Source organism: Euleptes europaea, chromosome 8 (genome assembly GCF_029931775.1).
Source record: "Euleptes europaea isolate rEulEur1 chromosome 8, rEulEur1.hap1, whole genome shotgun sequence".
NCBI lineage: Eukaryota > Metazoa > Chordata > Lepidosauria > Squamata > Sphaerodactylidae > Euleptes > Euleptes europaea.
The window spans coordinates 86,812,082-86,833,215 of NC_079319.1; the positions used below are offsets into that span (position 1 = coordinate 86,812,082).

At 47.8% G+C, this 21,134-nt stretch overlaps 1 protein-coding gene across 2 annotated transcripts in view; it reads right to left on the reverse strand.

Moving 5' to 3' along the window:
* Window positions 1-1,016: 1,016 nt before the first annotated feature.
* CDH12 (cadherin 12) overlaps window positions 1,017-21,134 on the reverse strand; it is a 214,766-nt gene continuing 194,648 nt past the window's right edge. The window contains exons 8-11 of one of the 2 annotated variants that reach the window (XM_056854055.1): window positions 20,158-20,279; window positions 9,372-9,489; window positions 3,377-3,628; window positions 1,017-1,729 (exon numbers count right to left, since the gene is read on the reverse strand). In XM_056854055.1, the coding sequence (XP_056710033.1) occupies window positions 1,230-1,729; window positions 3,377-3,628; window positions 9,372-9,489; window positions 20,158-20,279 (992 nt within the window). In that variant the 3' untranslated portion in view covers window positions 1,017-1,229. Of the gene's footprint in view, window positions 1,730-3,376; window positions 3,629-9,366; window positions 9,490-20,157; window positions 20,280-21,134 lie in introns of those variants that run through there. The other variant, XM_056854056.1, reaches the window with a different exon arrangement.

Here is a 21,134-nt window from a genome sequence, read left to right on the forward strand (position 1 = left end):
GGACGTGGGGAGCTGTGCAGTCCCTGACTTTGTTTGACTTAGCTCTGGAATGGAAGCTCCCTATGTGAATCACCTGCAACCTACATTTATTCGTATGTTCTCTGTAAACCGTCGGCTCTGTTTGAGTGTCTCATGGTTCTTCCCCATTGCTTCATCATTAAATGGAAATTAGATGTTTTCACTACAAATCCATTAGTAAAAGCTTCTAATGCTACGGAAGAACAGTAACATCAGGAGAGGCATATACTTCCTCAAAAATGCACAATAAAGGAAAAAGACTATTACAAATATGAAAGAAAAGTGTAGCAACCTCTTGTTTAAAAAGTGAATGTACACCAAAAAACAAACAAACAAAAAAAAACCACTCCATCTGACCAAACCTTTAAAACACCTTATTCTGTATCTGGAGCGGAGTATATAATTAGCATATCACCACAATAAGGAATATCTACTACTGCCACATCTCATTTTTTTTTAATTCTTGAAAAAGTGTAATATTTTGATGAACATTTAAAATATTCATTGATTTCAGTTTAAGACTGTGGGCTTTACAACTTGAATTGGAATAACAGCTTTTTATTTTCATTTTTTTTTTTTACTCATGTGAAGTGTAGGCATAAGAAATGTGAAACCCGGCAGATATTTTATATCCTTGGATTTTTTAAAAAAACAAGAGAACCAAAAAGAACACGATCCCTACCAAACCACAGTCACTGGCCAGAGATTCCAGCAATTGTTCTCCAGTTTTGTTTTAAAAGATTCAGAAGCCTGCATGTTGCTATTGCTCCTTGACATAAAGTTAATGTCTTTCCCTTTATGCCTGTTCTCCTTAGCTCCGTTGCAGCAGTCATTTCCACTTTAAATGGTAAGAGTTTCAATAGGCACTTTAGTGGAATTAAGAAAAAACCTACCACTCTTCCACCGTGATGCCAGAAAGCTGTCTTTTCTTTCTACGTTGTTGTATTGATAAATTGTAGCTACTAGGCCTGAGATTGTCTCAGTGTGACTCCAAAGTAACAATAAAAAAGATCAACCAACAAAAGAAATAGAAAGTCAAGGACGATCCTTTGCCCCAACAAATAGGTAAACCAAAATGGACGATATGATAAATATAGGAACTCGCTGGAAACAGCTGCTATCTCTTATAATCAAAGGAATCTTGTCCTATAAAGCTTGTTTATTTTTAAATTTGCTGTCGATTTACGTTTTCACCTTCCCGCCCACCTGAGCTAAGTGACTTTGTCAGGGTTATAACTTTCTTCTTCTCCAAACATTTCTGCTAGCACTTTAAAGCGTGGTCCCCAGTCACTCAGATAGTCATAATCCTGATCTGCTTCTGTTGCGACAGAATCTATCGAGCTGAGAGATTCGGCCACGGATCCATTCCCTTCATAAGCATATGTTGCTAGAGAGTCATATGGGGGAGCTGAGGGATCCCCATCATTTTCTCGCAGTCGTTGATTTATGAAATCTCTGATGTTTGTGTTGTCATCTGCGGGTGGTCTGGAGCGAGGTAAGCAGAAAGCGTCCGGCTTTATGTCCCGCCGTACTTTGTTATCCTCGACTGCTTTTGGATTCCTCAGGGCCCCAATGTCGAAAGCTTGAGTGTCCTCCTCTCCACCTCCTTCATCATCATAATGGATGACATTGTCTCGGATGTCTTCCTTTGAGGTCATGAGGGTGTCTTTTTTCTTCTGCCGTCTCAGCGCTACATACAGAACGACGATGACTAGGAGAAGAGCAGAATTGTAAATTATGTAAAGAAAGAGATGGGACCTTTTGCCAATAAAATGTTGCATTGGTTTCTGATACTGAAGATCTATGGGGGCTAATTCACACATTACTTGAGAACTCAGGTATAAAAAGGGCTTTTAAAAAACAGCAAATCTCTGAATACCAATGTTGGGACATAGCCTTGATCTCTATGCCCTCTTGTTGGCCCTCCAGGACAACTGGTTGGCCAATATCCAGCAGGATTCTTCTTATGTTTTTAAGTGATCTCTGTTTAATGCAAGGAACCCCTCCTCCACACACACATATCTCATACTTTATGACACGTATACCAGAGTACTTTATTTTTGGAATCGGACTGTAGTAAAATGGAATTGTTCACAAGGGTGCTTTTACAAAGGGAACAGGACTGTAGTTTATGGCACTGTTTTAATATGTATTGTATTGTTTTTACTGCATTGTTTTCTAATTTTGTAATCAAGTCTGGTTGGCCCAGGACCAAAAAGGGAGGAGAGGCCCAGCAAGCCATCCCACTATTTTTTATTTTTAAATAAAATTTAAACACAAATTTTTAATTACAAATGTTCATATACAACTGCTTAACTGGAACAATTTTTTATTATTTGGAGTAAACACGGCCAGAACTTGAATTGGCAACAGCTGACAAGATGCATTGGTGCAGCATGTGGGTAGAATCAGAACATCATTCGACCCCAATGCTCCTGATGTTTCCACCTACTCCCAGTGAACCTGCTGAAGTAGCAAAGGGATGGCGGTACAAGGGATTTTACCTCGACGTGAGCCACTTGGTGGTTCCCCTGCCACTTGAGAGGAAGCTGTTTTGCATCGCCCCTGAGCTGGGCCTGTCCTGCCCAAAGCCGCCTCCCCTCAAAAAATCCCTTAATGGGATCCCCCGACCAAGGAAGGAAAGGGGCACGCAGGCCGCTTTCCCCAAAAAAACTGATTACAGCCCCATGCTCACACTGCCCCAAGTTGTGACAATTGAACAATTAACAATTAACAATTAAATAACATAAAAATAGGGAGAGTGGGCAGTGCTGGAGGCAACTGAGAGGAAAGCAGCAGCGTGCCTCCATTTATTCAGACCATGCGGACTGGAGCGAAAACCTTGATTCTGACATCTGCCCAACTTCCACCCCAGCCCAAGTCTTCCTGGATTGGCTCGTTTGAACCAAAAGATGAGGCTAGTTGGTTGGCTGCACCCCAAGCCAAGCAATAGCTGATGAAGGGACAAAGCAGCGAAAAATGCCGCTCATCCTCCGATGGCCCCCGCCGAAGAGCCACCAATCAGCTGCTTCCTGAACCCTTTCTCCCTGCCTGCACCGACAAACAGGGCTCCAGGTAAGCCCCTGGAACCCGTTCTTGTTGCCTTATTTACAGCATGTCTTATAGTGTTCCCATTGCATGTTTTTAATATTTTGTGATCCACCTTGAGTCTCAGCGGGAAAGGCAGGAGACAAAATAAATAAATAAATATTCTATTTTGGCTGTCAGTGTGTGCATTTGTGTGTGGATTTTTCAAAACCGATTTCTCTTCTCTCATTGCAGAACAATCACATTGCGCCCAGTCCTGTTCCTGGGGGTGTCAATGAAATGAACCGCATGTAAAAGAAGGAATACTAACCTAAAAGTATCACAATGCACAACAAGATTGCGATCAGGGCTCCCGTGCTGAGTCCAACTGGAAGGAAGATGGCTTCAACGTTGCAAGAGAGGATGGTACCATCAGAATCACACCGACACACCCGAATTGTCATCGTGTTGGTGCTGCTCTGAATGGGATAGCTGCTGTCTTCTATCACAACAGGGAGAAAGTACAGTTCTTGCTGCCTCCGGCTGTAGCCACTTCTCCTGGCCACAATGCCAGCCGAGTTGTCTGAAAAACAGAAAACTCAGGATTTGATTCTCTCTCTATGCTTCGTTTCATGATGTGGAAATTGCCAAAAAGAACCCTGGCAAGTCCAGCAGTCTGTGCTTGGCATGCAGAAGGTCCAAGATTCAATCCCTGGAATCTCCAGTTAAAGGGACTAGGCAAGTAGGTGATGTGAAAGACCCCTGCCTGAGACCCTGGAGAGCTGCTGCCAGACTGAACAGACAACACTGACTTTGATGGACCAAGGGTCTGATTCAGTATAAGGCAGCTTCATGTGTTCAGGTATGCACCATGACTGGTATTCATTTTGACTACTAGCAGTGGATAGCCCTGTCCTCCATGAACATGTCCACTCCCCTCTGAAAGCCTTCCATCACCACATAAGAACATAAGAGACGTCCTGCTGGATCAGACCAAGGCCCATCAGGTCCAGCAGTCTGTTCACACAGTGGCCAACCAGGTGCCTCTAGGAAGCCTGCAGACAAGACGACTGAAGCAGCATTAACCTGCCTGTGTTATAAAGCATCTAATACAATAGGCATGCTCCTCTGATCCTGGAGGGAACAGTTATGCATCATGACTAGTATCTATTTTGACTAGTAGTCATGGATAGCCCTCTCCTCCATGAACATGTCCACTCCCCTCTTAAAGTCTTCCAAGTTGGTGGCCATCACCACATAAAAACATAAGAAAAGTCCTGCTGGATCAGACTGAGGTATATCAAGTCCAGCTGTCTGTTCACACAGTCGCCAACCAGGTGCCTCTGGAAAGCCCACAAGCAAGACGACTGTAGCAGCATTATCCTGCCGGTGTTCTACAGCATCTCATATAATAGACATGCTCCTCTAATCCTGGAGAGAATAAATGTGCATCATGACTAGTATTAATTTTAATTAGTAAACATGGAGTGCCCTATCCTCCATGAACATGTCCACTCTCCTCGGAGAGCATTCCAAATTAGCAGCCATCACCACATCCTGGGGCAGGGAGATTGTGGTCTGTTGCTGGGCAGACTAGAGTCCTAGTTACTGAAAGGAAAAGACTGAGTTGGAAAGGAAAAGAAAGGTGCAGAATGTAGAGTGGGAGCTCTAAGAAGGACAGACAAATAAAACCCTGCCACACTCTTCACTCTCCCAGCAACATATACTACAGTGATCCCCAACATGGCAATTGTGAGCACCATGGTGTCTGTCAATATGTTTCCTGGCACCTACTTGCTTCTTCACCAAAGCATCTTTTCCCCAAAGCAAAGGGTCAGTCCTGCCTTTCCACCACTTCACTGGAGCAACAGATGCTACAGAAGACCCCAGGAGGCATTACCTTTGGATCTGCATGGAGCACACGTCCAGCAATAGCTGCTTATTCATCACATCATGATTGCCCACCATGATGGCCATTTTGTGATTCATCCCTCCTACCTTGGCAGCCATTTTGTGGCAGAATCCACTGCCCTTTCACAAAATTCCAGAAGTGCCCATAGATGCAGCACGTTTGCCCCCCCAATCCAGTAACAGAAAACGTATCGCACTATGTCATTGTGAAGTTAGTATATTCTCCTTCACAAGACACAGAAAATGAAATAAAGACGAACAGTTGGTTTTTATATGCTGTCTTTCTCTACCTTTTAAGGAGAATCAAACTGGTTTACAATCTCCTTCCCTTCCTCTCCCCACAACAGACACCTTGTGAGGTAGGTGAGGCTGAGAGAGTTCAGAGAGTACTGTGACTAGCCCAAGGTCACCCGGCTGGCTTCATGTGGAGGAGTGGGGAAACCAACCTGGTTCACCAGATTAGAGTCCGCCGCTCATGTGGAGGAGTGGGGAATCAAACCAGGTTCTCCAGATCAGAGTCCACCGCTGTTAACAACTACACCACACTGGCTCTCTGTGGAGCTGGGGAAATCTACTGCACAGTGCTCTCATGCCATATATTTTGCATTACAAAATATTACTGGGTAAAGATGAGGAGAGGAGCTTTTGCTTTCGGTGGCAGCCACACTTTTGATAATAGCCCCTTGTTCCACTCTCACTGGGGACAACTTTCTCCTGGGCAACTGCTAATTGTTGCAGTAGTCTTGTCCAGTTTAACTGCAAACATGTCAAAGCAGACAAAAAGAAGGATGGAAGGAAAACCCTGGAGGCACTGGTATTGTGTTCACATTATCTTCCCCCTACTTGGAGTTTCTTGTTTCACTTTAATCTGCCTCAGTGCCCTTTGCCTGCTGTGATTTGCAGTCCATTCTCTCATGGGAAGGGAACCTTGGCTTTCTTGTTTCACCAGTTTCCACTAGAGACACCTGAAAAAGATAGGAAATCTTTCCCAACCCTGCCCCTGTTCAGAACAGATGATTAAGAAAAGTCCCACCAGAGATCAAACCAGACACTTGATGCCACTCATCCATTTGTTGGTAATCTCAGGTTTCAAGTGAGCTTCTGTAAGCAGCAGCATTCCCCCCTCCCACTTCCCCAGAAGGAACTGGGTTATCGCTGCTCCCCCCTCCCCAATCGAAGAAACCCAATGAGGAAGGAAACAGATGTAAAGATTAAAAGGATTAAGCAAGGAGAGAGTTGAGAAACCAATTTGCTGGCAAGTCTGAATAGGATTGCCTACGGTGCTCTCTTCGAGTTTATTATCTCTCAAACGCTTTCAAGTTCTCGCAGCCTCTCCCACAACATTACGAGGCTCTCTCTAGCGGAGGTTTTTGCTTCTCCTCTTTGAATGGTGCTGCATTAGAATTGAGAGATAAAGTGACACTGTCTGTTTTCTTATAGATAGTTTTAGTTCCCACCAGAACCCATCAGTTAGTTCTCTCTCATAATACTAGAACACAGGGGGGTATTCTTCACGGAGATTTGCTGCTGTTTCGACGCTGATTTGCATCGGAGTCAAATTTTGGTTATTCACTGCAGATCCGTGTCCCCCCCCCCCCCCGAGCAAAATAAGCCGGGTTAAAAGAGAGGCAATCCAAACCACTTTTGAGACGATCTTTCCTGTGGATGTGTGTTTTGTTGCTCGGATGCCCATGAAAAAATGTTTGCTTCGCTCCCCGGGATGTCTCCTTTCTCCTCCCCCAAGAACTGTGCTTGGCTGGGGGAGTTTTGCGCTCAGACAAGAATACCGCCCCTTTGGCTGTCTGCCTGCCTGCCTAGAATCCTGGCACTTCTCTCCCTCCGTCCCCGCACGCCTTCCCCGCCCCTCGCCCGGGATGGGCCTTGGAGCTGGGCCCACACCTCCAAGCCCAGGGGGACGTCGGACGGACGGCTCCAGGGGGAGACCGGCGGGGCCACGCCATGTGCTCCTCTCGCGCTGGGGGTGGTGGTGGTGGCAGCTCAGTCTAGGGCAGCTGGACCCGTGGGGGGGGGATGTTCAAGGGAAGGGGCTGTTGGCCCCTCTGCCCCAGAGGGGAGGGGGGATTTTTGAGAAATTGGATGGGAAAAATGTGCATCCTGAGAGCGGAAAACCCAAGGTGAAACTCCCTCCCATCACTCTTCTGAAGAGGGGCGGCCAGCCTGCTCTGGGTCTCCCTCCTCTCTCTCGATGCACTGTGGCCGGATCATGGCCGGCGCGCAATCCAGGGGCCTTCTTTCCTCTCCCCCCCCCATGCACACTGGCTGGATCGGGGCTGGTGCGCAAGCCAGGAGCCCTCCTGTCTCTCACGATGCAATGTGGCCAGATCATGGCCAGTGCACAATCCAGGGGCCTTTTTTCCTCCCCCCCCCATGCACACTGGCTGGATCGGGGCTGGTGCGCAAGCTAGGAGCCCTCCTGTCTCTCACGATGCAATGTGGCCGGATCATGGCCAGCGCGCAATCCAGGGGCCTTCTTTCCTCTCCCCCCCCAATTTCCACTTTCAGCTAAACACTTCTCTGGGCACATGGATTCCCTGTCCCCCCCCCCCAATCCTGTCTATCATTACAGGGCAATGGGTTCCACACCTATAGAAAATAGAGGGAAGCTTTGAGGAAAGCGCTGCCTTGTCCCCCCCACCCCAATTTGGAATCTGACTGTTCCAAAAGAAGAAAAGAGCGAGGGTGGAAGAAAAATGGAGGAGACCAGAGGGACTGGTGCTTGTTTTTTGCGCTGGGGCTGGTGAACCGCCCGAGTTAATCTGCTGGGCGGAGTTGGGGCGGAGCTGGGGGCAGGCATAAACAATGAGCCTGTTGGAAGGGGAGGCCTCCTGCAAAAGGGACAGACCAAACCATTGTCAAATACAGCGTGCTTTGTTCCCATGAAAAACCAAAACTACAGATAATTGACGGGGATAAATCGCGGCCATGAAAAAAACATTTAAATCGTGGTTTTTTTAAGTCCGTGGCAAAACAGAAGCAAAATCTACCGTGAAAAATGCCCCAGGGTCATCTGCTGAAGCTGGAGGGTGAGAGATTCAAAACAGAGAAAAGGAAGTATTTCTTCAAACCATGCATAGATAAATTGTGGAAAGCCCTGCTCCAGGATGTGGTGATGGCTGCCAACATGGAAGGCTTGAAGAGGGGAATGGACATGTTCATGGAGGAGAAGAGAATTCATGGCTACTAGTAATAATGGATACTAGTCATCATGCACACCTATTTTCTCCAGGATCAGAGGAACATGCCTACTATATTAGGTGCTTTGGAAGACAGGCAGGATGGTGCTGCTGCAGTCGTCTTGTTTGTGGGCTTATTTAGAGGCACCTGGTCGGCCACTGTGTCAACAGACTGCTGGACTCGATGGGCCTTGGTCTGATCCAGCAGGGCTTTTCTTATGTTCTTATAGCAGCATGCTTATTATATTAAGTGCTGTGGAACACAGGCAGGATAATGCTGCTGCAGTTGTCTTTAGGGCTGTCGACCAATTCCCACCTACCCACCCACCCCGGTATTATTTTGGGTTTGGGTTTATTGAAACTGAATTTTTTTTGGAAAATCCAGAAAACACAGATTTTCTGAAAATTTTTGGGTTAATAAACCCGAACCCAAACAATGGCATTTTTCAGGCTTTTTTCCGGTTCGGCTTTTATTGAATGCACCACCCTAGTCATCTTGTTTGTGGACTTCCTGGAGGCACCAGTTGGCCACTGTGTGAACAGACTGCTGGACTTGATGGGCCTGGGTCTGATCCAGCAGGGTTTTTCTTATGTTCTTATGCGTATCGGAAGGCAGGCTTTATTTTAGGGGGAAACCCACTGAAAGGTGTTCCAGCCTTCTGCTAGCTTTCTGCGACTGGAGGCCCAGCTGAGCTAAAGCTCATGTCTTAGTCCCATTTTTACCGCTTGCCTCAGAGCCGATTTGCTCAGACAATGACATGATTTAGATTTCTCTACATTATGAAGACTGCATATTGCTGTTTTATGTGTGCGTTGGTTCATGTGTGCATTTCCCATGCAATGCTTTTGATAAAAGACAGTAATCAGGTATGCAGTGATTGGGAGGTACAAGAGACAAATGTTGTACAAGCTCATGCTAGCCTGGGCCATCCAGGTCAGGGCCCAAAGGACCTATCTAACTTTTTTTCTATTGATTAAGTAATGGGGGAAAGTCATGTTCAAAACTGTATGTGCACACATACACCCATTCCTTGACTGGGGTGCTGCACCTTCAGCCGTTCATCATATAGTTGGCAATGTTGACCCTGAACTGTTCCTATCGCTTTTGCTCAATATCTGGAAAAAAGGCAATTGCCCATTGAAACTATATACACACAGAGACACACATGGCTGCAGGGACAGCCGTAAGAGCACCAATTAATTGACAAAAAACCACCTTACTTCTGTAATCGTGGACTGTGAAGTTTGGCTTTGTCGAAACCTCAGGTGACAATCGAAAGGAGAATCTTTGCCCAGCAGGTGACAAATCCTTGTCGGCAGCACCAACAATCTGAATGACCTAAAACCACAATAAAACAACACTTGGGCACACATCTCTGACTGAACCAGAGAAATCTTAACATGATAATGAAATAACAAAATAGAACTAGAGGTTGTTGAGTTACAACATGCAGCTCTGGGCTTATTAGGATTCCACCATTTAACATCCCCCCCCCCAAAAAAAAAATTCAATGCTTAGGTGGAATATGGATCCCCTATTCATCCCCCACTCTTAATCTCTGGAAATAATGTGATTCTCCAGTCTTTGATCTACACGTTTATATGCAAAGTCATATAGCTTTGATCAGTCTGTCAAAAGCACTTAACTGTGGCTGCGGAAATAAAAACAGGTTATCAAATTAAAACATGGACTTGCAGAAAAACCCGGCTATTTCCTTTGAAAACTCTGCAGCTATTGGCTGGAAGAACTCTGGCTTCAGCTGAGAGAAAAGTGAAGCCCCTTGCCATTGGTTCAGGTTTCCAGCTGGAAAGCTCACTTTTCTCTCAGTTGAAGCAACACTTCTATGAACATACTGACTGCTCAGAATTTTAAGCAAATGTCAGCTCAGCAGGCTTCAGGATAAATGGGGTAGGCACTATTGGTAGAAAGGGAATCAACCCTGAAGCAAAGAAACTCTATTAGCAAAGCACTGGATAATTGTTAGACCGTGTAGGTGCTTGTATATGAGAGTGGTATGTGGATAGTGTGAGTAAGCTGGGTGGGAATACAAATATTGAGTAAGCAACATGTGAATGGGTATGTGGGCAAATGCATCAGAGAATGGATTCAGAAAAGATTTTACATACACACCCCTCTATATAAAACATATACATAAATGTATACGGTTCTCCATTTGTTCACACATATTTATTCCTTGTTAGAGGGTTTTCGTACGATCGCTGTGCTACGATACAAAGGAAGAGCAAATGCAACTGGTGGAAACGCAATTAGTGATACATGCATGGGTCAAAGGAAGTCCAGGTGGTTCCCCTCATTCGATCAATCTGAGAATGTCCAATGCTGAGCGGTCCAGCAACCTCATGCTTCTCACGTTTCATGTGTACAACTCTCCAACACAGCAAAACCCAGCTGCCACCCCCACTTTGGCAAGTCCTACTTTTGTAAATGAATTAGTATTTTCCTTGTCACTTCCTACCCTTTGCTTTTTCACATTTAAACAAAGGGGCTGCAACTCACTCCAAAGGGGAGAAGTGCTGTACTTGAGGACAATCCTTGTGCATCGCCCCCAACACTGAGCAGTTCAGCCTTGGGCAACAGAGATCCAGAATAGTGTAGTGGTTAAGAGCGGCAGACTTGAATCTGGAGAACCAGATTCGATACTAGGGCTGTCAAAAAAAAAAAATTCGGTACAGTTCGGATTCGGCCGAATTTGGCCCTTGTGGGTTCGGTACGTGCCGAAGTCCGAACTTCCCCACTTCGGATCCGTTCAATTCGGCGGGAATTCAAAGTTCGGAAAAAAAATTCGGCCGAATAAAGCCATTAAAAACACAACAGCCACTTTCCGCGGCTCTGGGGGGGGGCATTTTTGGGCTTAGAGGTCCCAAACTTTCAGCAGAGCTTCAAAGGATGTATATTGAAAGACTCCCCGAGTTTTGTAAAGATTGGGTCAGGGGGGGCTGAGATATGGGCCCTGAAAGCAGTCCCCCCCACCCTTAATGTGTATCTCTCAGCAGAGCTTGCCGCCCACGCACAAAGCTCCCAGCCCCGACAAACAGCTGATGAGAGCAAGGGCGGGGCAGGTGCTAAGAACTTTGCAAAGCAACACAACTGAAAAGCAACACCTTTGCAAACATGCAAAGGGCGGGGCAGGTGTGAAGAATTTTGCAAAACAATACAACTGCAAAGCAACACAAGCACGCAATGCAACACCTTTGCAACAGTGCAAAGCAACACCTGGGAGTTTGCAAACCATGGAAAGGGACAGAGGCAGCTAGCTATGCATAATGAGCAGGAGGGGGTGGAATTTCTCCTTTTGCATTGGACTTGGGACCAGGCAGATGCATTCTTTAAGTCACCATTTGAAAACCAGTTTTGAGCAAGCATCAAAATAACCTAACTGATCTTATGAATGAGGAAAAACCTGAAGAATAAAAATGAAGCCCCCTCTCAAACCAGGGAGAGAGAGACTGGAGGGGGAACACACACCCCAGGCAGAACCGGCAAAAGCCCCCTTTGGCTCCCCCCCACCCACAGAAACTGCTCCCTCCCCACACACACACACAGACTCTGCTTTCCCCCACACACACACACAGAAAAGAAAAATTATAGATTAAAGCCCCCAAAGGGGTCTTACTGTGGCTGTCTTCTGTTCCAGCAGGAGGGGCTGGGAGGCTGGGTAATCCAATATGATTCCGTTTGTATCCAATATAAGATCCATATGTATGCATCTCTCGAGGGTGATCCATTCATCCCAATAGGGAAAAGGGGAAAGCCCATATCTCGGGGGGCCCTGACCCAATGTTTACAAAACTTGGGTGGTCTCTTAAAAAGCCTTGACTGAAGCTCCGCTGAAAGTCTGGGGTCGGCACACCCAAAAATGTGCCCCCTGCAGCCACGGAAAGAGAAAAGGGGGGGAGCCGATATTTCAGCCCCCACTGAACCCATCTTTACAAAACTTGGGTGGTCTCTTAAGAGGGATTCTCTGAAGCTATGATAAAAGTTTGGGGGCTGAACCCCCAAAAAAGCACCCCCTGCAGCCACGAAAATGGAAAAGGGGGGAGAGGAAAAAGGGGTGGAGCCCATATCTCGGAACCCCCTGACCCAATGTTTACAAAACTTGGAGGGTATCTTAAGAAGCCTTGTCTGATGCTCCGCTGAAAGTTTGGGGTCAGCACACCCAAAAATGCGCCCTCTGCAGCCATGGAAAGAAAAAGGGGGGAGCCCATATCTCGGGACCCCCTGACCCAATGTTTACAAAACTTGGGTGGTCTCTTAAGAAAACCTGTCTGAATATCCCCTGAAAGTTTGGAGTCTGTACCCCAAAAAATGCGCCCCCTGCAGCCACGGAAAGGAGCGAATGTGCACAAGCACCCCCTCACACACACATGAGGATTTCCCTCTCTCTCTCTCTTTCCCCGGCCGGCCGCACATCAGCTGATTCCTCCAGTACTCAATCCTGACTGATTGGCCAGAAGAAGACCCAGCTTGGCCACCGATTGGCCGGGGGAGGAGAATGCTGCTTACTGAAGGTTATGCTGCTTACTGAAGGCCCCGAATTGGCCGAATTTATTCGCAAACTCCCGAACTCGCTGAATTCGGCCCCCCCGGTTGCCCGCCAGTTTTGAGTTCGGTTCCTCCCGAACTAAAAACAGCCGAATCAAGGGAAATTCGGCTGATTTTCAGTTCGGGCCGAACCAAATTGACAGCCCTATTCGATACCCTGCTCCTCCGCATGAAGCCTCCTGGGTGACCTTGGGCTAGTCACAGTTCTCTCCGAACTCTCCCAGTCCCACCTACCTCACAAAGTGTCTGTTGTGGGGAGGGGAAGGTGACTGTAAGCTGCTTTGAGACTCCTTAATGGTAGAGAAAAGCAGGGTATAAAAAACCTACTCTTCTCTTATTATTTCATTGTGAGCTGTGGAGTGTGCCCGTGCATATATAGGCTGGCCTTTCATAGCTTATTCCACCCATCACAATGACGGGCATTTCACAAATTGACGTTAAAAAGGCAGCTCTGAAGTTCCATCTCCTGGTCACTCTCTGGATGTATACAGACCATAACAGGACCAGGAAAGAATGGCCTTTGTTTCCCCAGTGTCGCCCTCCCTAGCAGGTATTTCTCCACAGGAAGAATGCACCCAACAGAGCCAGTCTCTAAGAACATAAGAAAAGCCCTGCTGGATCAGACCCAGGCCCATCAAGTCCAGCAGTCTGTTCACACAGCTGCCAACCAGGTGCCTCTAGGAAGCCCACAACACCTTTCTGGTGGGATGAACACAGAAAAATTGGGCATGCTCTCTCTCTACTGCAAGCTTTAGAATGATCATGGAGTGGTGGCAGATCAGCAAAGCCAGGTAACTTCACTTCCTGACACGGCACTTCTTCATCCCTCCTCTGGGTCCAGAGAAGACAGACTAAAGTGTTGGCAAAGTGTTGACTCCTTTCACAAAGGGCTGAGGTTGGCACGTATAGAAGAAAGAGATGCATGAATTTTATAAATGTATTTACTTAATTTAAACCTCGCCTTTTCCCCCAATGGAGACCCCCCAACTGGCTTACAGGTCACCCAGCAAACTTCCATGACAGAATGGGGATTCAAAGTTGGGTCATAAGAACATAAGAAAGGCCCTGCTGGATCAGACCAAGGCCCATCAAGTCCAGCAGTCAGTTCACACAGTGACCAACCAGGTGCCTCTGGGAAGCCCACAAACAAGGCAACAGCAGCAGCGTTCTCTTGTCTGTGTTCCACAGCACCTAAAATAATGGGCATGCTCATAAGAACATAAGAAAAGCCCTGCTTGATCAGACCAAGGCCCATCAAGTCCAGCAGTCTGTTCACACAGTGGCCAACCAGGTTCCTCTAGGAAGCCCACAAGCAAGATGACTGCAACAGCACCATCCTGCCTGTGTTCCACAGTGCCTAAGATAATAGGCATGCTCCTCTGATACTGAATAGGTATGCATCATGACCAGTATTCATTTTGACTAGTAGCCATGGATAGTCCTGTCCACCGTGAACATGTCCACTCCCCGCTTCAAGCCTTCCAAGTTGGTAGCCATCACCACATCCTGGGGCAGGGAGTTCCACAATTTAACTATGTGTTGTGTCAAGAAATACTTCCCAGATCTGGGGTCTCCCAGATCCTAGTGTGACACTCTAATCACTCCACCACACCATCTTATGATGGCATTACCTAAGTGAATGTTTGAACATTCATTATACTAGTGGACATTGATCTCAGGTGATTGATTATATTCACCCTTCTGTTTCTGTGTTTATGGAAATTCAGCACACACATGTACGATTATCAGCACTCCCTTGCCACTGATGACAGTGCCCTCGTTTTGGACATTTGCTGTAATGTATCTTTGCTTTATGTGCCTCACAGAAGCAAGTGTTGTAAAAGAGTCCGTATAAGCAGCTTCTACAGACAATTATTTAAAACTGGTTATTGCCCATCCAGAAGAGATCAAAGAAATATTTTCACTCGGTGGGTATTATAATTCACGCGACAGAATTGTCGAGGCTGCAAGTCCTCACTCCTTTGGGCAATGGCAGTGAATGCAATAAGCACAAAATGTGACGGCCCAGGGCCTCACAACTCTCCGCTCGATTCTGCAGAGCTGATAAAACAAGACCAAACAGCAGGATATTTGGTTGCCTTTACTCCCGTCGAGCGGGGCCTTGAGAAAAGTTGAGTTCACTGAAACCATTAATGAGGGTAGGAAACGTGCGGTACAAAGTAGTAAAGGTTAGCAGAATTTACACTTGCTGTACAGTTTGTGTCTATATCTGATAGCATTTCTCCCCACTGGGCAGGAAATGGCTGGATTTTTTTTATTTTTATGATTTTGGTTCCCATCTCAGGAATTTGTGATTATACTGCCTCACTTCAGTGGATCTCTAAGGCCCACTAGGAGGTGTCTGAACACTTCTTTCTGAGAGAGTCACGCTTAATTTGCAGAACAGCCACGGCATCAGATGTCTAATGCAAGCCTACACAGCTTGGGACCCACTGTGATGGACTAAGGGTTTATGTCTGTCAGTGACTGTATGTGAGAAGGACGTACAGGGAGTGAGCAGCGCTTAGGAGAGGAGACTGAGCTGCTGGGAAAAAAGGGTTTTTTTGACTCTGGGTTCCCGTGTGATGGGTTGTGCCTAGTAGGACTTGGGGGGGGGGACAGAAGGGTGACAAAAGAGAGTTTGGGAGGAAAAAAGGTCCCTACTCTAATCACAGGGGGGAGGAATAGTCTCTGAGGAAAGAAGTATTCCTGGCCCAAGTATCGTGAGAGAATTACTTTAAGTGCTGTGAAGTAATTCCACAGAGAGAAAAAGGAAGGAATAAAGGAGAATCTCCACACTTCCTAGTTTTAGGCAGCAGCATATGCACATGAACCTCTGTGTGCAGGTTCTGGGACTAAGCTTCCTTAAAGGGTTGGAAACCTGGATTAAGTAAAATAACATCTCTGCTGTACTTGTTGAGCAACTCATTATTTATATAGAAAATCTGTACCTTTCCTTAATATTAGTTTTTCCTCCAATACCTTTTCCTGTGGAGTATAATAAAATTCTGTTATTTTATTGTCGAACTGAATACCGCCTCTGGCATCTCAATTCTCTGAGGTAAAACGAAGTAGGAGATGAGGGAGAGATCCCCCCCCCCAATCACATCCACCAAGCCAAATGTGGCTCATCATACATGTATTGTGGCTTGGCAAGTGCTTGATCCACACCAATTTTTGCAGTTGAGAACTGATGTAACATTATGGTGTAGTGGTTAAGAGTGACGGACTCTAATCTGGAGAAGCAGGTTTGATTCCCCACTCCTCCACATGAGCGGTGGACTCTAATCTGGAGAACCGGGCTGGTTTCCCCACTCCTTCACATGAAGCCAGCTGGGTGACCTTGGGCTAGTCACAGTTCTCTTAGAGCTCTCTCTCAGCCCCGCCTACCTCACAAGGTGGGGAGGGGAAGGGAAGGTGATTGTAAGCCGGTTTGATTCTCCTTAAAAGTTAGAGAAAACTGGCATATAAAAACCAACTCTTCTTCTTCTTCAAATGCCTGCTCAATGACCATGTGTATCCAGCAGTAGGCTTGGTTGTAGAGAGCATGGTCTGGCGGCTTGTCTCCAGGATACAGAGTCAGCAGGTATGGGAGATGGGGGTATCCATAATCAGTTGCCATGGGTTGAAGGACAGCCATCAGAACCTGGGGCAGTCATTATCACAGTCCAAGGGCTGCAGGCCCCTGCAGCCTGCCCCCACACAAGGCCCCTCCTTCACCTACCCCCTTCCCCAGGAGCTGTGCCCCAAGCCCACATGGCATCTAACTGCTGCCTAGTGTCCATCATCAGTGCAGAGGGAGGTGGGGTGCATTTCGAGGTCCTATGGCTCCCATGACGCATGGGCCCATCTCTGCATTCCCCTGTGAGCTGGTGGCATGGCTGCGATGGCATCTGGCAGCAGCAATAGCCAGTAGTGGCCTAACTGGACCAAGGCTGAGATGGTGACACCATACTGCCTGGCGGTGGAGCATGTCAGAGGGGGCTTTGCTACTGCCAGGAGCTGTTCTGGTACTGCTCTCCACTGTGTTTTCTGGCCCATGGCAGCGGAGCAGGTACTGCCATGGGTCATGCTACTTGGATGGAGAAGTACACTCTGAAGTCCTGGAATAGTTTATTTGGCCCGGCTCAGAAACACTTGCATGCTCTCAGGGTCCATGGTGTCCTGTATGAACAGGTGGTAGAGGAGGGTCTGCTCAGAGCTAAGGCCCTCCTGTATGGTGTAGGCAGCTGTGGCATCGAAGTTGTGTCCTGTGGATACGAAGGGTCCTGGTGACTGGGCAAGGGGAGGTAACGTCCCCTACCACTCCCACCCTCCCTGGTTCCTCTTGTCACTTGTTCACGCCTGCCCTTCCCCCCCTGCAGGTGACTCACTCAGCAGGGATGGAGTCATCAGTCCATCGACAGGTGGATCATGGAGGTTGCCAGGCTGGCTGGTGTTGCAGGTATCCAGGAACCAGCCTTGAGGCTGGGGGAGGAGGGAATCTGCACCACGCTAGCAGGGTTGTCAAGACAGAAGAACCACTTTGTTCTTGACAACAGTATTATTCTCCATTTTATGTACCAATGTTTCAGTTCCAGCAGTTTCCCAGAGGCCTAGCCAACACTCTTAGCTAACAAGCAACACCTGCAGCTTGTTACCCTAACAGCTTGTTAATTACCGTATTTTTCGCTCCATAAGACACAGTTTTTTCCTCCTCAAAAGTGAGGGGAAATGTCTGTGCGTCTTATGGAGTGAATGCCGGCTGGGAGGCGGGCAGGGCGCACAGAGCCTGCTGGGCGCGTGCGCGTCGGGATGGCGCGAGCCGGCGTTCCCCGCCCCGACGGCCAGCTGGGAGGCGGGCGGGGCTGCACAGAGCTGGCTGGGCGCGTGCGCCGGCTCGCGCCGTACCGACGCGCACGTGCCCAGCCGGCTCTGTGCGGCCCCGCCCACCTCCCAGCTGGCCGTCGGGGTGGGGAATGCCAGCTTGCGCCGTCCCGACGCGCACGTGCCCAGCCGGCATTCACTCCATAAGACAAGTTTTTAGAAGAGAAAAACAAGGTTTTTTCTTGTTTTCCTCCTCTAAAAACTAGGTGCGTCTTATGGTCAGGTGCGTCCTATGGAGCGAAAAATACGGTAATTGAGTCAGCTCATCTGTGGGGAGCGGGATAAAGTCACTCTTTTCTCCTGAGCCTTTGAACTCTGGTGCTGACTGCCCCAGGTTCTGACGGCTATCCTTCTATCTATTCCAGCTCAAACCAGTTTGAACCATCCAGAGACTTCTGGAGACTATTCTGATTGGGAGTTGTGGGTCATCTGATCTGCGTCCACTTTACCATAAGTTAGGCTATGCTTCATTGTGGCCACTTTACCTTTTTACTTTTACTAAGTTATTCAACCTTCCTCCGTAATTCTTCAGCTCCAGCAAGTATTCTGCAGCCTGAGACTATGTTCTTATAGCTATTATAAGCATGGTGTAGTGGTTGAGTGGAGGTTTGGAGCAGTGGACTTTGATCTGGAGGACCAGGTTTGATTCTCCACTCCTCCAAATGAGTGGCAGATGCTAATCTGGTGAACCGGGTTGGTTTCCCCACTCCTACACATGAAGCCAGCTGGGTGACCTTGGGCTAGTCACACTCTCTCAGCCCCACCTACCTCACAGGGTGTCTGTTGTAGGGAGGGGAAAGGAAGGTGATTGTAAGCCAGTTTGATTCTGCCTTAAGTGGTAGAGAAAGTCGGCATATTAAAGAAACCCAACAACAACTATTAAGATCAGCATCTATGCAACAGTTTAGTAAGTTTATTCTGCCAGCTAACACTTTGTTATTTTCCTTGCCAGTGTGCCTCATAACTATGTAACTGTGTCTTAATCTACTTTTGAACTTTTTTTACTATCATTAAAGCATTTTCAGCTTTTAAGGACTGTTGGGTTTACTGACCTGTCCCAGTTTCTCGGTTACGCTACAACCATGGACTGGGGCTCAGTCGTGACAGGGGTGCACCAGCGCCGGGCAGCCAGCTCCCCAACCATCCTCCCATTGTGCCAAGGCAGGAGGAGGTGGACGTTCATGATTGGGCGGTGGACCAGAATGCCCAGACTGCAGAGGTTGCTGTGGGCATGGGTAACGGCCGTGGGGCAGCATGGTACGGCTGGTCCAACGACTCAGATGCTGCTCTCTGCTTCCCCTCAGGCCCCTTTGCCCTGATGTTTGTTCCCAAAGTCATGGACCATCTTTGCGCCCTGACCTCCCGAGACAAACTGTGGCAGACGGAACAGTCGTCCTCTGGATGCTGGGCATCACAGGGTCCCCAGAGGCAACAGCTGGGGGGAGTCGATGCAGCAGGAAGATCTGGCGTCTTTGAAGACGTCTGAAGGGCAGGGCAGATTGGGAAGGGTGCTGGTGGGGGAGGCGGGCAGCTGCCCCTAGTCCGGGGTGCTGTGGCTACTGCAGCCCCCCAGTATGTGGAGGAATCAGGTCCCTTGCTGAAACGATGCAAACAGGGTCCCCAGTTGGCAGTGTGGCCGGGCTGCCAGGAAGCACCCCACCATTGACTGGCAGACACCAGTGACTGGGCACTCTCCTTCTTGTCTCCCCATGCCAAGTTCTTGGCGATAGCAGCCTTGGAGCGAATGGGCTGTGGATCTGCTCGGTGTTACCACTGGTGGGAGACTGCCATTCCTTTAAGTGTGTGTGTGTGTGCTGTGGACATGGCTCCATGGTATGTGGCCCTGCCCCTTCCCACCTCTTGGCTGTGACAAGTGCAGGGATGGGCCCCTGCTCCTGTTGGCCCATGATTGGTCCTGTCTTCCCTGTGCATAACAGCCCTGCCGTCACACCTTGTGATCTGCATGAGATGCAAAAGTGTGGCTGCTGGGGACGCTGACGTGGCACTGCTTCTCGGTCTTTTGCCTGCCTCCCGCTCTCTGCTGGAACCCTTTAGGGCAGGGGTGTAAATTGTTACGAGGGCCAGATATGATATTAACATCACTTGGTCGGGCCAGGGCATGCCTTGCCAGCCCAGATGGGGGGGGGGGGCGGATGGCTGCCTCAACTGGCTCACGGGCTGGATAAGAACTCTCAAGAAGCTGGACCTGGCCCATTGGCCTTATGTTTGACACCCTTGCTTTCGGGAACAGACTAGCTGCTCCGTGATTAGACTGGTACCAGACTGCTGTGGCACGGGAGAGCTACAGGATTGCACTGTAAATCACTTTTCTAAGCACCCACTTCGCAGAGTTTTTGTAAGAATTGCCGTCATCAGTTGCCCCAAGTGCAGTTCAGTCTTTAGAAAGTCAATTGGGTATATTCAATAAATAAACGAACAAACCACAATGCATGTAAAGTCCTCAAAAGGTACCAACAACTGCTATTACCAGCTTCTGTTCTTCCTTAACCATTGCATGGGATCGCTGTAGCTGATTATGGACAAATACACAGCATGGACAAAAAAAGGAGAGGATACCTGTCCTGGCTTTGCATTTTCACACACATAACTCTCGTAGGGCACTGCGATCTCTGGAGGGAATTCATTGACATCTAGGACACTCACAATGACATTGACCTTGCTGGTTAACAGTGGATTGCCTATTAAGAAAAAAAATTAAGAAGGAAACAGTTATGAAATGCCTGTTGTATATGGGCCCAAGTGACATTATATATCCTGCATAAGGCAGTGAAAGATGTAAGTGCCAATCTCTCTTGACATGTCCTTTTATATCAAGGTAAATTACTCACACAAGAAGGGCCATACCTTGTGATGATATAAAGGTTGGGCAGAGGACACAGCAATGTACTTTGGGCAGGCCTCAAGGGGAATATCATAACTCCAGCTCTGGCACAAAACCTATGCACCAATATGTGCACACCAAGCAATGTCACGTATCTGTTTGGTTTACTGACACAGGTGATGGGGGTTATGAGGTTCAGTTGTGCTAAATGGGTACGCCCTGACCTGGAAGGCCCAGGCTAGCTTGATCTTGTCAGAACTTAGACGTTAAGCAGGGTCAGCCCTGGATACTATTTGGATGGGAGGCCACCAAGGAAGCCCAGAGTTGCTATTCAGAGGAAGGCAATGGCAAGCCACCTCTGTTAGTCTCTTGCCTTGAAAGCCCTACCGGGTTGCCATAAGTCAACTGTGACTTGACAGCAATTCACACACACACACACACACACACAAATGGGTACATCTGGAATACTTCCTTTTTCCTTGCATGCCTTTACTAACCATATTGTTTGCATGATAACTGCACCTTTCATTCGATGGACTGTTTATGGAAGACTGGTAACACAGATCGGATGATGACAGTAGAACTGGCATTGTCTGTGGTGGTGAGTGTACAGATGAATAATCTTCATCTACCCAGAACAATAATTAACAAAACTGGAAGAACTAGGAAAGGGGAGGGGATTAGAAGTGTTGTTTCCATGGATGGTGCAAGC